Below are 13,411 nucleotides of genomic sequence, written 5' to 3'. Positions count from 1 at the left end.
TTCAGCACTTTCAGCCGTGTTAAGAGCTTGATTGAGTTGTTATTGTTCTGCATAGGCTGTATACTTGTTGGCGCGTGCTTCGTGCAGTTTATCCGAAGCAAGGGAGCAGACGGACGATTGGTGGCTTCTACCGCCTTAACATTGACATGTCTTACTTAGTAGCAAAAATATGACAATGAAGAATAGCTTAAGTGTATAGTATGAGTAAACGCGTCATAAAATAAAAGCTTCAATCATGACAGATTAGAATAGTTACGCAGTACCGTAACATAAAGCTAAAAAGAGAATAGGTAAGGTATGAGGACAACGAGCCAAGGATATTAGACACACAAAGTACCAATGGCCGCTGCGGCACGGGTTCAGGACGACGGAAACGGTCGAGTGGGTTCCACCGTAACAGCATAGACCGGCGGTGCTCCGTATTGTAGGATGAGGCGGCGCCCGTTACGCGACCACTAAAGGGGTGGTCCTTCGCTCTTCTGCCCAGAAGGCCCCGGTTACCAGTTTATCCATGTGCTCGCGGAAGAGATCCTGATTTTTCTAGTCCTTATCGTCGTAAATGCTTGATAGTGAGCTACTAATAGTTGTGTCCTACATTCCGCGAAAATCGGCATGTTCTATTCTTTATTTGAAAAGGAACTCTACTGTAAGTTCTGTACTAGGACCTTCGAGCAAATGTTATAGTCCTCTACTTCGAATTATGTATATTTACTTGTGTTGTGACCACGACGCCCGAAGCTCCACCCTGCCTCAGGCTGCCACCCGTTAACTCCAAGTCACTGTCCTGCTCTCGCCATGTATTCGATTCGTTGTCGGTCAGGACCGAAAAGGGCCGCTTGTCATCCTTTCCTTGGGCGGTCACAAATGCCTTGCTACTCCCATGCTCTTGTGGGTTGAGTCGCAGACTACTGGGCCATTTCCTGTCAGGCAGTGATATGGCTGGTCCGTTTCGTGGTGTGCCGTCGGGGTTGGTCGAGCGCACTGTGCTGTGATTCCATGACCCGAACATGATGAGGTTGAAGAGGGGTTTGAGATTTGGGAGGCAGGCTACGTTGGGCATTAGAATTAGCTCTAGTAGAAAATTATTGGACATCCAAGTCTTACCGCAAATTGTGGCTACATTGGTTTCCACACCCGTCCACATCATCTCGTCGGACCAGTTCCAGGTTGCGTCGATAGCCGTCAAGTCAAGTGCGAGCACATACTGAAGTCGAACGATAGACACCGCGGTGACGCTACCAGGCCGTTAAATCAGCGTTCCGTTCGTCATCATTTCTCGTCAGGCAACCTACAATAATCCGACCACAAAGATTCCCATGATAGCGTATTTCTGGCTCCGGGGGAGGTAAAGCCTATAAATGGAAGGCAACGGTACCAATATCATCAGGAAATCTGTGAGAATGTTCGGGATCGCGTTGCCTATGAAGAATTCCTTGACCCCCACTCCGCAGGTGTACTCGGAAGCTTGCATCGGGTTGACAAGATCATAACGCATCCAGAATGCATTTACCGGCAGACACTGGAAGATCGTGACTAAAATCTGACAATTTATCAGCACAGCTTCATAGAAGCTTACTCATGATCAACTCACAACTGCAATTCCCCAAGATAGTACCATACCGGCCATTATATAGATGAACAGGCGAGTTTTCGGCTCGGCGCTGAATATCCGCCAGTAAAATGCAAGTATAGAACACTTTACGAGAACAAGACTGAGCGTATAAGTCCACTCTGCGATGAATAGACCCAAGAAATATGATTTCAAGGCATCGGCGGGGGCAACCCATATGTGTTTCCCGAGTCCCTGAGGTACCACTTTGGGCTCTGTGTTAAGTTCGCCTCTCTCTTTCAAAGCTCTTAAGGGATGCTTACTGTAGCAGGTAACATCAAACATGAAGGCGCCGGACCAAATCAACGAAGCCATCACCAGCCAGTCATCCCACCACAGCTTGTTGCGGCGCACAACCAGACGGACAAAGACACGCAGGCCCACGCATAACACTCCAAGCACCCAGGTGACCACAAATACCGAGACCAGTTCTGGAACCTTTGTTTCGCTAAGGTCGATGTCGGCGGGAGGATCTGGTAGTGTTGACATCGCGTCGAACTATCTTTGGCTGTTTTCGCCGGTCCTGGCTCCTTTGTCAGTGCGACTTTCGAATCGCCGTATTTTAACGATATGTGGTCATGGGCAGCTGTTGAGTGAAAAATGGATCTCGGACTGGGGCACCGAAGCTTTTCCTGGACTCAGGGGTAGAGTGAGCCGCACTGATCTCCGTCTATGGGTCTTTGTTCGACCTTGATCAGATCGCTACCATTCCTTCGGGAGCCTCAAGGTGCCATCTGGTGATCTCGGGCCTGCAAGATATAATCATTTGATAGATACATCAGTCGACCTTAAGGACAAGGGCCTGTAACCGCTTGGCGCTCACAAGGAAAAGTCAAGATATTGCCTGCTTGTCTGCATACGAAAAATATTCTAGGATCTACAACAGCAATCACAGATCACGTTCCGCCGGGAGAGACCATAGCATCTCGGATGGGAGTGCGCAAGTACCAGTGTGGTGGGTAGGGGTAAGGACATGACAGTGGGTCAATAATGCAAGTGAGAACTCTATGAGCCTCCCCGGAATTACCATGGCGTATGATACCGTATGTGAGTTACGATTTACAGCTGACGCTTCACTTAGTAAAACGACTATGTTACTTGGCCGTGCGGCTGAGCAAGGTGACTGACTCGTGAACCACGATGCACAGAGGTATAGGTGGAGTCATGGAGCCGTCTTGCCGGCCGGGCATTTAGCAAGTCAAATTATGACCGACCCCTGTTCCGGCAAGAGGACCGCGTTCTATGTACTACATCCGCCATGTGGATTATCTGCCCCCCGGGTCTACTTGGCCTTCCAGCTATACTGACGACAGAACTGACCGTAATTCAACCATTAAAATGAAGAATTACATAATCGGAGTCAATTATACCATTGATACGGCTGGTTTCCAACATCAAGTTCAGTCCTAGACCTCATGATTTACTACAGCTTACAGAATTGCATCTCTAAAGCTCAGGTGCCGGCCTTCTCCTGGCCCACTTTGGCTGCCAACTCCAATCCCTTGACCGTCTCATCCACCTGCGAGAGGAAAGGCGAGTGAGATGCCGTTGTGCGGAAGTGAGTTTGTCCAGGCAGCATTTTGGCCATGTTCTCTTGGACGGCGATTGGGATTGCCTTGTCTCCTTCGCAGAAGAAGTACATGCATTCAATTTCGTGCCACGGCTCGTAGTCCACCGGATCGGTGAATGATCTGATAGCTTGGTGCGGTAGACCCGCCACTGCCTTCTTCTGCATCTCCTCAGGGACGTCGTGGTAGAAAATCTCGGCTGGTGTATCAGCATATACGTAGTTGCCCTAGTCAACATATGTAAGCCTGCATATCGAGATCTGAAGAACTTAGGCAAGGCAATTTACCTCGGGTCGCATCCAAGGAAGCCAGTTTCCGCCTAGCATGCTCAAGATGCTCGAGCCAAGCGGCGTAACGAAGGCCGCCAGGTAGACGAAGATGACGATTCCTCCGGCCTTGCCTTCTTTGGCCCGCTGTTGGAATCCCAAGCCTTTGACGGCATTGGCTCCTACCAAACCACCATATGAGTGAACGACACACACAACTTGTTTTCCTTGCGCGACCAGCTCCTCGACCGCACCTCGGAAAGCAGCAGCATCATCAGATATGCCCTTTGTGGGAGGCTCGGCACCCACGGTCGGGTAAGTAACGCCCACGGTCTCAAACCCACGTTTCTCTAGCTCATCACGAACAAGTTGAAAGCAGTCGGGCGAATGCCATGCACCGGGCCCGAAGACGATGGCTGGCTTGGTCGACATTGCTAATGATACAACTTTAGTAGTTGTGTATAATTCTAAGGTTGATATTCGTCTGCGAAACACGCAAATAGAGAGCGTATGAGGGGAAGATAATGAAGCAGGTCCGCGGGAAACACCTGCTTTTGATCAATTAAACCCCCTGTCAATGGACGAGGGGAAAGCTGCTGCAGCCTGACTCCATTGAACAACCGATATTCCACAGCATCTCAAGAATTGGCATTGAGTCTTTGGTAAATGATCTTCCTCCATAACTACACACCAAACCCCCGGGTGAGCCCAACCAAGGTTTCGATCTTGGAGGACTTTGCGATGTTGCAGATAATAACAGATCGTACTATTTCAAGTAGTCTGAAGTAGCGTGCACGTTGACACGTCTCGGGAGAGTCAGAGATCATCTGCCCGTTCGTGGGCCATCGCCGAGGGGATCGTGGAGTCGAACCCCAGTTGTCTTTCGTAATTAGCTTGGAACCCGCCTGTACTACAAGTACTGTCGTTGCCTGGTTTTAACTGAGAGAAAATCGGACTTCCCTCAAGATACTTGGCTACGCTCTGATCAACATACTTATGGTAAACTATACCACATCTCTTGGTTCTCTAGGTTGCGTTATGGTAATGAGAGAGGTGGTGGAATCTAGAGGGCTATCAACTCATTTCAGTAGGCCACATTCAGTGCTTGGGCTAGGGTGGTGGGATTACCGACTTGCCGAGGTATGGATACATCTACGAAGTACGCGGTAAAGATCAAAAGAGCCGGGGTGTGTTTATCCAATAGCCACCGCCTGACCATCGATCGCGACGCTTTGATCAAGGGAGAGGCTCATGACCTTCACTTCTCGCGTCCGGCAAGTCAGGGTCTTCTCAAGTGGGTTAAGGGTCCGCTTTGGGCAGCGGTAGTAGTGTCTTTGCTATTTCCCACATTGAGAATAAGTGGACGCAGTGGTGAGGGGCGCGGGTCACCTTGCAGTGAAAGCTGAAAGTTAAATTTCCGTATTAGTGCGTGTTGGACGTATTGGATTCGTGGCCGGGCAAATGCACGGTGCGACTTGGTACAGATTTGTTGCCTATCTACCCTTTTGCGTGGCCAGGATTTGATATCATGCCGTATTCGGTGGTGACTCTGCACCTGAGAAAACCCTCCTAGGATTCTACAATCTAGACACGGATTGAGTCTACACTTGAACCAATTGGCTTGACGGCGAAAACCTACCCACACGCGTTATAGAGCCTACGTCCAGGCGAGTACCACTTGGTAGTTCCCAAGCTGCACCAAGAGCTCGCGAAAGGCTGAGCAGTTATGGTTGAGCCAAGTGAAATCTCAATGGAGCTCTCACTGACGGCGCCCAGAGCCCACAAGCCTGCGCTACGAGGCGAGGCTAGGCTCTACAGAAACCTTGCGTGTTCTTTCCGGATAGGTTTCTCTAATGTGTCAATCAAGCCTTTCAAATAGCTATCCATCGAACCAAACTAACCAACCTCCTGCGTCCTGCCTGGCAGCTGAGGTCGTTGCTCGTGCTATCCTGGAAACAGAACTTGACATAGAGTTTGACGCGATTAAATATGCGGCAGTCTGGCACACACCGTCCGGGCGGCCCGGGGCTTAGGACCAGCGAGACGGAGCGCCGCCTGACGGAGCACACTGGGGCGCCGGCTGCGTCCCCGAAAACCGGCCGGGTCTGATGTCAATTGGCTACCAAACAGGAGCTGGCTGTCAGCTGCCGGGGATCTGGCACGGCTTTCGCGCGCTCGTAGCTACCCCACCACGTCACCCCGTCACCCCGCGCTGCAGCCGATCTCGCAACAACTTCTTTTCCACTACCCTACGTAAGGTGCTGCTCTCTGCAGCTCGGGATACCAATTACACCATAGCGTGGGAAAATCTCAATTGACTTCACATCCACCTGGAATTTCCCATCGTTCTCGAGTTCAGCACACCCTACGCGTTGCACTGTTCCCCCAGCCAACGTACTCTGCAACGATGCCGCAATCTGCCCTCCTCCTCGGCTCCGGCTTTGTCGCCGCCCCTACCGTCAAGGTCCTCGCTGACGCCGGTGTGCACGTTACTGTTGCCTGCCGTACGCTGGCCGCCGCCCAGAGCCTTGCTGGTGGCTTTTCCAACACCAAGGCCGTCAGCCTCGACGTCAACGATACCTCGGCTCTGGAAGCTGCCGTGGCTCAACACGATGTCACCATCTCGTTGATCCCCTACACATACCATGCCATTGTGGTCAAGGCAGCTATCAAGGCCAAGAAGCATGTAGTCACTACATCCTACGTCTCGCCCGCGCTGCAGGAACTGCATGAGGAGGCCAAGGCTGCAGGTATCACTGTCATGAACGAGATCGGAGTAAGTTGAATACACACCGAGCGCCGCGACTTCTTTGGCTGACCATTCTACTCGCAGCTCGACCCTGGGTAAGCCCCTGAATTATCATGCTCCATTCGTTCTGCCTGACTTACACTGTTCTCAAGTATCGACCATCTCTACGCTGTCGACCTCATCGACCGTGTCCACAAGGCAGGAGGCTCCGTCCGTGCCTTCAGGAGCTTTTGTGGCGGTTTGCCCGCCCCAGAGAGTACGAATACCATGATGATGGAGTCAGGTCGCCGAAGCTAACATTCAAAACCAGACTCCGATAACCCTCTAGGGTACAAGTTCAGCTGGAGCAGCCGTGGAGTTCTGTTGGCGCTGAAGAACGACGCCAAGTACGTGTTGGACGGCAAGGACCTGCACGTCAAGGGTGTCGAGCTTATGGCGACAGCCAAGCCGTACCACACTGGCTTCCTCGGCTATAACTTCGTTGCCTACGGAAACCGTGACAGTACTGGCTATCGCGAAAGGTATGAAAACGGACCCATTCGATTAATCACAAATGTCTAACGCTGTTTAGATACAACATCCCCGAGGCGCACACCATTATGCGTGGCACTTTCCGTTACGCCGGCTTCCCGGAGTTCGTTAAAGTCCTCGTTGACCTCGGCTTCCTCCGTGAGGAGGAGCAGAGCTTCTTGAAAGAGCCAATTGCCTGGAAGGAAGCTACTAAGCAGCTGCTTGGTGCCAGTTCATCCAGCGACGATGACTTGGTGCAGGCGATCTCGTCCAAGACATCTTTCAAGGATGCCGAAGAGAAAGGCCAATTGGTTGCTGGTCTGAGGTGGCGTAAGTAACTGAACCCTGGCAATGACTACACTGGTGATTCTGACAACCCATCACAGTCGGAATCCTTTCGGATGCCAAGATTACGCCGAGAGGAAACCCCCTGGACACACTTTGTGCTACCCTTGAGCAGAAGATGGCGTATGAGGAGGGTGAGCGTGACTTCGTGGTATGTAACATTTCCGAGTCGCCGAATTTTTCTATGAACGCCCAAGTCTAACATCTGGCAACAAGTTCCTCCAACACAAGTTTGATATCGAGAACAAGGACGGCAGCAAGGACATCATCACCTCTACCCTTTGCGAATATGGTGCCCCCATTGGATCTGGCGGTTACTCGGCAATGGCAAAGCTGGTCGGCATTCCCTGCGCTATCGGTAAGCTTTTCCTTTTCTTCTCAACTTTATGGCGATCCTCTACGGTTGGAATGGCTTCACTTGAGATCCTGTTCAGACACATCTTTCTTCACCTCCCAACTGTCGTACAAAGCCCCGGATCCAGCATTCTCCTATTAAATAGACATACTAACGTAGCATGTGTTACAGCTGTTAAGCAAGTCCTTGATGGCACCATCTCAGAGAAGGGTGTCCTCGCCCCAATGCACCCCAGCCTCAACACACCCTTGATGAAGGAGCTGAAGGAGAAGCACGGGTAAGTTATCCTGACCGTTGTCCTTAGGCTCATACACTGACTGGGTGCCCAGAATCGAATGCATTGAGAAGATCATTACATAAGAGAGAGGCTCAACAATGGGCACAAGCTCTTTTCCAGCAACACCGTCGAGGCCTGTAGCTTGACAACACAGTGACAGAGAGTCGAGTACGCGATATGAACGAAACTAGATAGGGATAAAACTGGTAGAAAAAATGGGAAAAGTTACAAGTTGTCTAGCAACCACCTCTCTATCATGCTGCGAAGTGTGCCGAAAGCCTGTCAGTAGTTGGTATTACAGTGTCCATTGTATCCGATCATCTAGTGACTGAGGAGAGTGGCAGTGGGCGGAGATGTCGCTGCTAAGTTTATCTATAATACAAAATTGATTTCCTTTGGGAGGCAAGTGTCAAACAAACCAAACAAGCACTCATGGCTTGTGCCCGAGAGGGACTCAGTCCTTTCTCCCCCATGCCGTTCGCGGGTCAGTTTGGGGGGAGAGAGTATAATTCCTCTGTCCGGCTTTCCCTCGGAACTACACGCCGCCCAATGCAACCAAGAATTCCCCCCTCCCGTGACGTCTATGGGTTTTTGTCTCTAGAGTTAAGCACAACACGCCGACTATCGTCTCCCGTATGGTACAATCACAGTCTCGCTTTCGTACATCTGTACAGCATCACACCCTACCCCATCCCCTCCTTTTCCCTTCACCCGGAGCCGGAGCCCGCGTCCTTCTTCGGTTCGTCGTCTGGCTTCTTCGTCTCGGTTTTGCCTTCGGGACCCTTGTCGGCACTACTCGATTCGTCGGACTTCTTCTGATGTGCCGGGTGGTTCGTGAGATTGTGCCACATGGACTTCAAGAAGCCCTCGTTTTGATGTGTGGCAGGGTCGTCGCCCTTCTTGGGCGACGGCGACGGATCGGACCTGATCAATGGGGTTAGTTAAAATACCATGTTGAGTCGCTGGGTGGAACTTACGTAGAAGGCATCTTGACATTCATGATACGTTTAGCCGTCTTGTCGCCCATCTCATCGGCCAGCATTTCCAGAATCGTCCGTTGGTTTGGCGATAGATACTTGGGCATGTTGACCCGGAACTCGACCCGTAGATCTCCAGCACCACCCCTCCGTCCACTGAGCTTCTTCATGCCCATGCCGCCAAGTGTGAGCTTGTCGCCTGTGTTGGTGCCGGTGTTGACCTTGACATTAACCTGACCATCAAGGGTAGGCACAGTCACCTCGCCTCCCAGCATAGCCGTCGTCAAGGGGATGGTAGCCGTATAGAGGATGTCCGAACCTGCGCGTTTGAACTTGGGGTCGGCAGCCACGCGGATCAGCACGTAGAGATCTCCCCGAGTCGTCTTGGCATTTGGGCTGACGCCGTCCCCGGTGGCAGGCGCATCACCCTCGCCGTCTACTCTCAGTCTCATTCCGTCCTCGATGCCTCCGGGGATGTCCAGCGTGATCGACTTTCGTTCCCGCACGACTCCGCTCCCGGCACACGGGTGGCACTCGGATCCACGCGGGGTGGTTTGGCCGGTTCCCTTGCAGGAATCGCAGGTCGAGGCCATCTGGAAACCTCCAGTCATGAAGTGCACGCGGGTGCCAGTACCTCCGCAGGACTTGCACTCGGACCGCTTCATTCCAGTCTTCAAGCCGCTACCGGAACAGGTGTGGCAGGTGACCCTCGGGTGTATTGTCATGGTCTTTTGCGTACCCTTGGCCGCTTCCATGAACGATATCGTGGCCTGCATCTCGATATTGTCTCCGACCAGTATCTCCTGTTGAAAGGGGCTGCGGCCCCGCCGGCCACCAGCAGCTCCGCCAAAGGGGTTGCCGCCCATACCGCCGGTGAACTGTGAAAATAGGTCGTCGAGGTTGATGTTGGCACCGAATCCTCCCTGGCCGCCAAAACCGCCAAAGCCACCAAAACCTCCGCCGCCGCCGAACGGGTGGCCTCCACCCTGCTGGGGATCGCCATTGGAATCGAAGCCGGCGGCACCAAACGAGTCATACTGCTCCCTCTTCTTTGCGTCGGACAGGATCTCATAGGCGGACTGGATATCGCCAAACTTTTCCTTGGCGCCGGCGTCCTTGTTGGTATCGGGGTGGTATTTCTTAGCTAGGCCATAGTAGGCCTTCTTGATCTCGGCGGCGGTGGCCGTCTTGCCTACACCGAGGGCCTGGTAGGGGTCTTTTACTGCGAGAGAGCTGGGCGACGCATGGAAAGCCTGGAGAACCATGGGTCATCAGCAACCGCGGGTAGCCGGCCGGGGGAGGGCCGCGAGGGAGTTTCCCCGAGAACCTACCTTCCTGTGTGTCGATGTCTGGCAAGCTGGCTGGGCGGCGCACACGCTGGGCCTCTTGGCAGCATACGCGATGGTCCTGGCCGGGGCGCACTTTTGCAGATTGTCGCGTAACCGCTGGCGTCGGTATATCTGGGCGGGCGAGAGCAGCCGCGACGGGATGGCGGCCTTTGTCAAAACGTTGGAGTTCATGTTGGATGAAGACCACAGCTCAGGGGTATTGTGCTGGACGAGGTATCATGGCAGGCCGGGTCGGGACAGAGGCCGCGAAACACATGCGACGGGCGTTGGGCAGGGCGGGCGAGAATGGCGCAGAGTCGAGAGTGGCCTATTCGCTACGGAGGTATAATCGTGAAGCAGCTGGAATCATCCAAAAACTTTTTGGATTGGAGCCGGGCCCAGCTAAACCAACGCCAATCGGCTTCGACGTAATAGGCACGGCGGGTGGGTCCCCCTGGGCGCCCCCGGCGTTCCACGCAGCACATAGCCCGATAGCGTTGTATGCAAATGAGCGAACCCGCGAAGCTTCGGGCCCTCTGAGATTGGGACGAAATGCTGGCCTCAGTTCTCAGGCAGCCAAGTCACTGTCGGTCATCACATCAACTGAAGATGACCTATCCCCCCACCCAACACTGGAGTTGCCTGGGCGCGTGGGCAGCGAACCCACTTTATCTGCCCGTTACCCAATTTGCAGGTCTGTCTTGGGCCTTGGCTGGTTAGAGTGCTGTCTAGCGGAAGCGCGTTCCGTGACAGCGGCATCGGGGGGCCACTGAACCACCCGACCAAAAGCTTGTCAATGTGATTCTTGGAGACAGAGCACGAGACAAAGCAGCTACATGAGATGCTGTGTGGATGCAAAGCCAGGATACCCTTCATATTGGCACTACCTAGGTATATACTAACTAATACCACTATTTCCTTTTACTATGCTATATGTCGGCTCCAGTTGCAGAAGATGTCCATTCGTAAGGTTGGAAAAAAAAAATTCCCCAGTGTCCCTGGGGCGTAGGTATCGATTACTGTGCCCCATCCTTATCGAGCCGGCGCCAAAAACTCCATCCATTGATATGACCCAAGCAAGATGCCGAGGGGGGAATAAAAAAAAATAATGCCGTACGACAGCAAAAAAACCAAAGCAAAATCCTCCCAAAATGTTATAGATCGTGTATGTCTCATGTGATGCATTGCCATCCCAGGAAAATGAATGGAAAAGTAGCCACTAGGGCATCGGCGATGCGTGTGGTTGTAGCTTGTTCCTCCTGGGCCTGGTAATCCCAGGGTTCTTGACTCTGTGCAGGAAGTTGACCACGACGTCGTTCTCTTGGACACCCAGCCCGTTGAAGTGTTTCCTGACCACCTGGACGAGCTCTTCCTTGCTCTGCCTCTTGTATTCACGTCGCCGTGCCATCGTCGGGGATTGCAGGCCGATCGAGCCCGGCCGCGAGAGCACGAGGTGGTGGTACGACTGCTCAAAGGCCGTGGGGGTGTCGAGGTTGTGTTCGCGCCGGTAGTCGTGGAGCACGTCGCGGTCGAACGACGACCAGTTCAACTGGAGAGACATTACGGTCAGTGACGCTGAGACACGGGCATGCAGTTCAGGACTTGCGTACCCCTGGCGGTGTCGAGTGTTGTGTGACGGTAGCAGCGGCGGGTGCTGCAGAGGTGTGCCCGTTCACCGCAGTCGCTTCACGCAGCTGCGAGCCGGTCGAGCTGGCGACACGGCGGAGCTTGGCGCTCGTGTGGTGGGTTTCCTTGGCCACATGGCCGTTCTTCTCTTTGATGCTTGCCGTCTCCGACTTGGAGTCGTCGGGGTTGGGTTTCGACTTGGCGGGAGGCATCGGTCAGGATGTGACGAGGCGGGAGTCGGATTGGGGGGAGAGAGAGAGAGAGAGAGCGAGAGGGTGGGTGCATGGGCAACCCCCGGTGGGAACGAGTGCTCGCACAACGGGATCGGTTTGTTCGAGACGGTCGACAGTGTCTTCGAGTGTGGGATAGGTAGGCAAGGCAGCATCTGCGGAGAGGAGAGGACGAGGACGAGGACGGGGTGAGGCGATCAGCAACGGTCAGGTTGGCTGGCTGGCAGGCGAGCAAGCGCACAAATTCGCACCCGCACCTTGGACTCGGCGCACCCCAGTACGGCCCCAGGCCCAGCGCGCATTGGAAATTTCGGGGTCTCGAGCAAAGGACCACCGACTTTCCGCAGGGCCACAGCCAGTGACGACATGGCGACCGTCTCCACTTCCCGAACCTGGGCTGTCCCGCATTGGGCTAGTGGACCCCGTGCCTGCCTTAGCTCCGAACCGAATCCCCGCCAAGTCGAGTCAAGGGGGAGAACAGACGGGACCGCATATCACGACAAAGAATCTCGGGTCCACGGGGACATCCTGAGATGTCAAAATATACAAATACCTATACCGAGAAATTGGTATCGACCAGTCATCATTTACTTGACCTCATTGGCATATTTTGTCTGCAAAAACATAATGAAAAGAATAGTAACATCGGCGCGTTGGCCCATCTCCGTTATAAGTCGCATAGCCGTGAGCAGTCCCCTCCTTGTCTGTCGACTCAGCACCGGATGCCATGAATCGTGTACGAACATTCACGCAGCAACGTAAAGAGTTTCTACATGAATGATCTTGTAAGAAATGTGGTAATCAATTCTGTTCCAAAGTTTCGACTGAGATCTACATTTTTGACTGACGTTTGCAATAAGCTTGGGGATGCGTCGACACTGCGTCGAAATATAGACCCGAGTGCTGATAGAAAGCCTTCAGTCAATCCGGATTCTTCTGTGAACGCTCGACGATGCTTCGACTTGGAGAGTCTGGTGTGGGAAATAATTTCCCGTTTGTGTTACTGTCATTCTAGGTTAGTGGACAGCTAGAGATATGTGGAAGCAACCTGGGAGGGCTCGTACCAAAAACCCCAGCTTACGCTTCTCGTACACAGACGTGGAATGACAGGTCTTTCCCTGAGCTCAAACTCAACGGGTCATCCATAACTCCACCCAAGAAAAAGTATGGCGTTTATTAGAATTCACAATTGGGTTCCGTGGGTTTGGCTCCAACATATCAAGTACCCCAGAAAATGAAGGGCAGTCGCAAGAACAATATCTGTCCAATGTACAAATGCGATCTGAGGGATTACCATATGTGATATAATCATCTGGTCTGAAATTACAGACATTGATTTGATTACGAGTTGCTTGAACAGTCGCAACGGTCACTATTTGTGTAACAAGACACAATGACAAATAGCCACATTCGGTATTGCTCTGGCAGCCAGCACTCTCGCTCGACGCTCGATGCTGACAGGAATCAAGGGGAAATGCATATGTGTTTCTTTGCCTAGTCAACTATGCGTAGAAGACCTGAAACACTGATCTGGCGTCTTAGCAGAGATGGATTCGCATCCGCGTTGCAAC

The 13,411-nt window shown here is 52.8% G+C and overlaps 5 protein-coding genes across 5 annotated transcripts; 1 reads left to right on the top strand and 4 right to left on the bottom strand.

Moving 5' to 3' along the window:
- Nucleotides 1-688: 688 nt before the first annotated feature.
- On the bottom strand, nucleotides 689-2,098 carry JN550_001110 (uncharacterized protein; the record flags this gene model as incomplete). Its single annotated transcript, XM_049309430.1, has 5 exons — nucleotides 689-1,047; nucleotides 1,105-1,235; nucleotides 1,293-1,540; nucleotides 1,592-1,815; nucleotides 1,873-2,098. 5 exons carry the CDS (start codon nucleotides 2,096-2,098, stop codon nucleotides 689-691), a joined length of 1,188 nt encoding a protein of 395 aa, XP_049177016.1.
- Nucleotides 2,099-3,062: 964 nt separating this feature from the next.
- JN550_001109 (uncharacterized protein) lies at nucleotides 3,063-3,875 on the bottom strand (the record flags this gene model as incomplete). Its single annotated transcript, XM_049309419.1, has 2 exons — nucleotides 3,063-3,404; nucleotides 3,465-3,875. The coding sequence occupies 2 exons, from the start codon at nucleotides 3,873-3,875 to the stop codon at nucleotides 3,063-3,065; spliced, it is 753 nt and encodes a 250-aa protein (XP_049177015.1).
- A 1,975-nt stretch (nucleotides 3,876-5,850) lies between these two features.
- Nucleotides 5,851-7,762, top strand: JN550_001108 (uncharacterized protein; the record flags this gene model as incomplete). The annotated part of the gene is made up of 9 exons (XM_049309408.1): nucleotides 5,851-6,219; nucleotides 6,277-6,287; nucleotides 6,345-6,448; nucleotides 6,503-6,713; nucleotides 6,764-7,032; nucleotides 7,089-7,198; nucleotides 7,264-7,405; nucleotides 7,574-7,679; nucleotides 7,732-7,762. The coding sequence occupies 9 exons, from the start codon at nucleotides 5,851-5,853 to the stop codon at nucleotides 7,760-7,762; spliced, it is 1,353 nt and encodes a 450-aa protein (XP_049177014.1).
- Nucleotides 7,763-8,386: 624 nt separating this feature from the next.
- JN550_001107 (uncharacterized protein) lies at nucleotides 8,387-10,176 on the bottom strand (the record flags this gene model as incomplete). The annotated part of the gene is made up of 3 exons (XM_049309397.1): nucleotides 8,387-8,603; nucleotides 8,657-9,909; nucleotides 9,988-10,176. The coding sequence occupies 3 exons, from the start codon at nucleotides 10,174-10,176 to the stop codon at nucleotides 8,387-8,389; spliced, it is 1,659 nt and encodes a 552-aa protein (XP_049177013.1).
- A 1,027-nt stretch (nucleotides 10,177-11,203) lies between these two features.
- JN550_001106 (uncharacterized protein) lies at nucleotides 11,204-11,822 on the bottom strand (the record flags this gene model as incomplete). The annotated part of the gene is made up of 2 exons (XM_049309386.1): nucleotides 11,204-11,533; nucleotides 11,595-11,822. The coding sequence occupies 2 exons, from the start codon at nucleotides 11,820-11,822 to the stop codon at nucleotides 11,204-11,206; spliced, it is 558 nt and encodes a 185-aa protein (XP_049177012.1).
- Between the last annotated feature and the right edge of the window lie 1,589 nt (nucleotides 11,823-13,411).

This window comes from Neoarthrinium moseri (assembly GCF_022829205.1).
Source record: "Neoarthrinium moseri strain CBS 164.80 chromosome Unknown scaffold2_Wmoseri_CBS_16480, whole genome shotgun sequence".
In the NCBI taxonomy this organism is placed as follows: Eukaryota; Fungi; Ascomycota; class Sordariomycetes; order Amphisphaeriales; family Apiosporaceae; genus Neoarthrinium; species Neoarthrinium moseri.
This window is presented reverse-complemented; position numbering and strand designations above follow the sequence as displayed.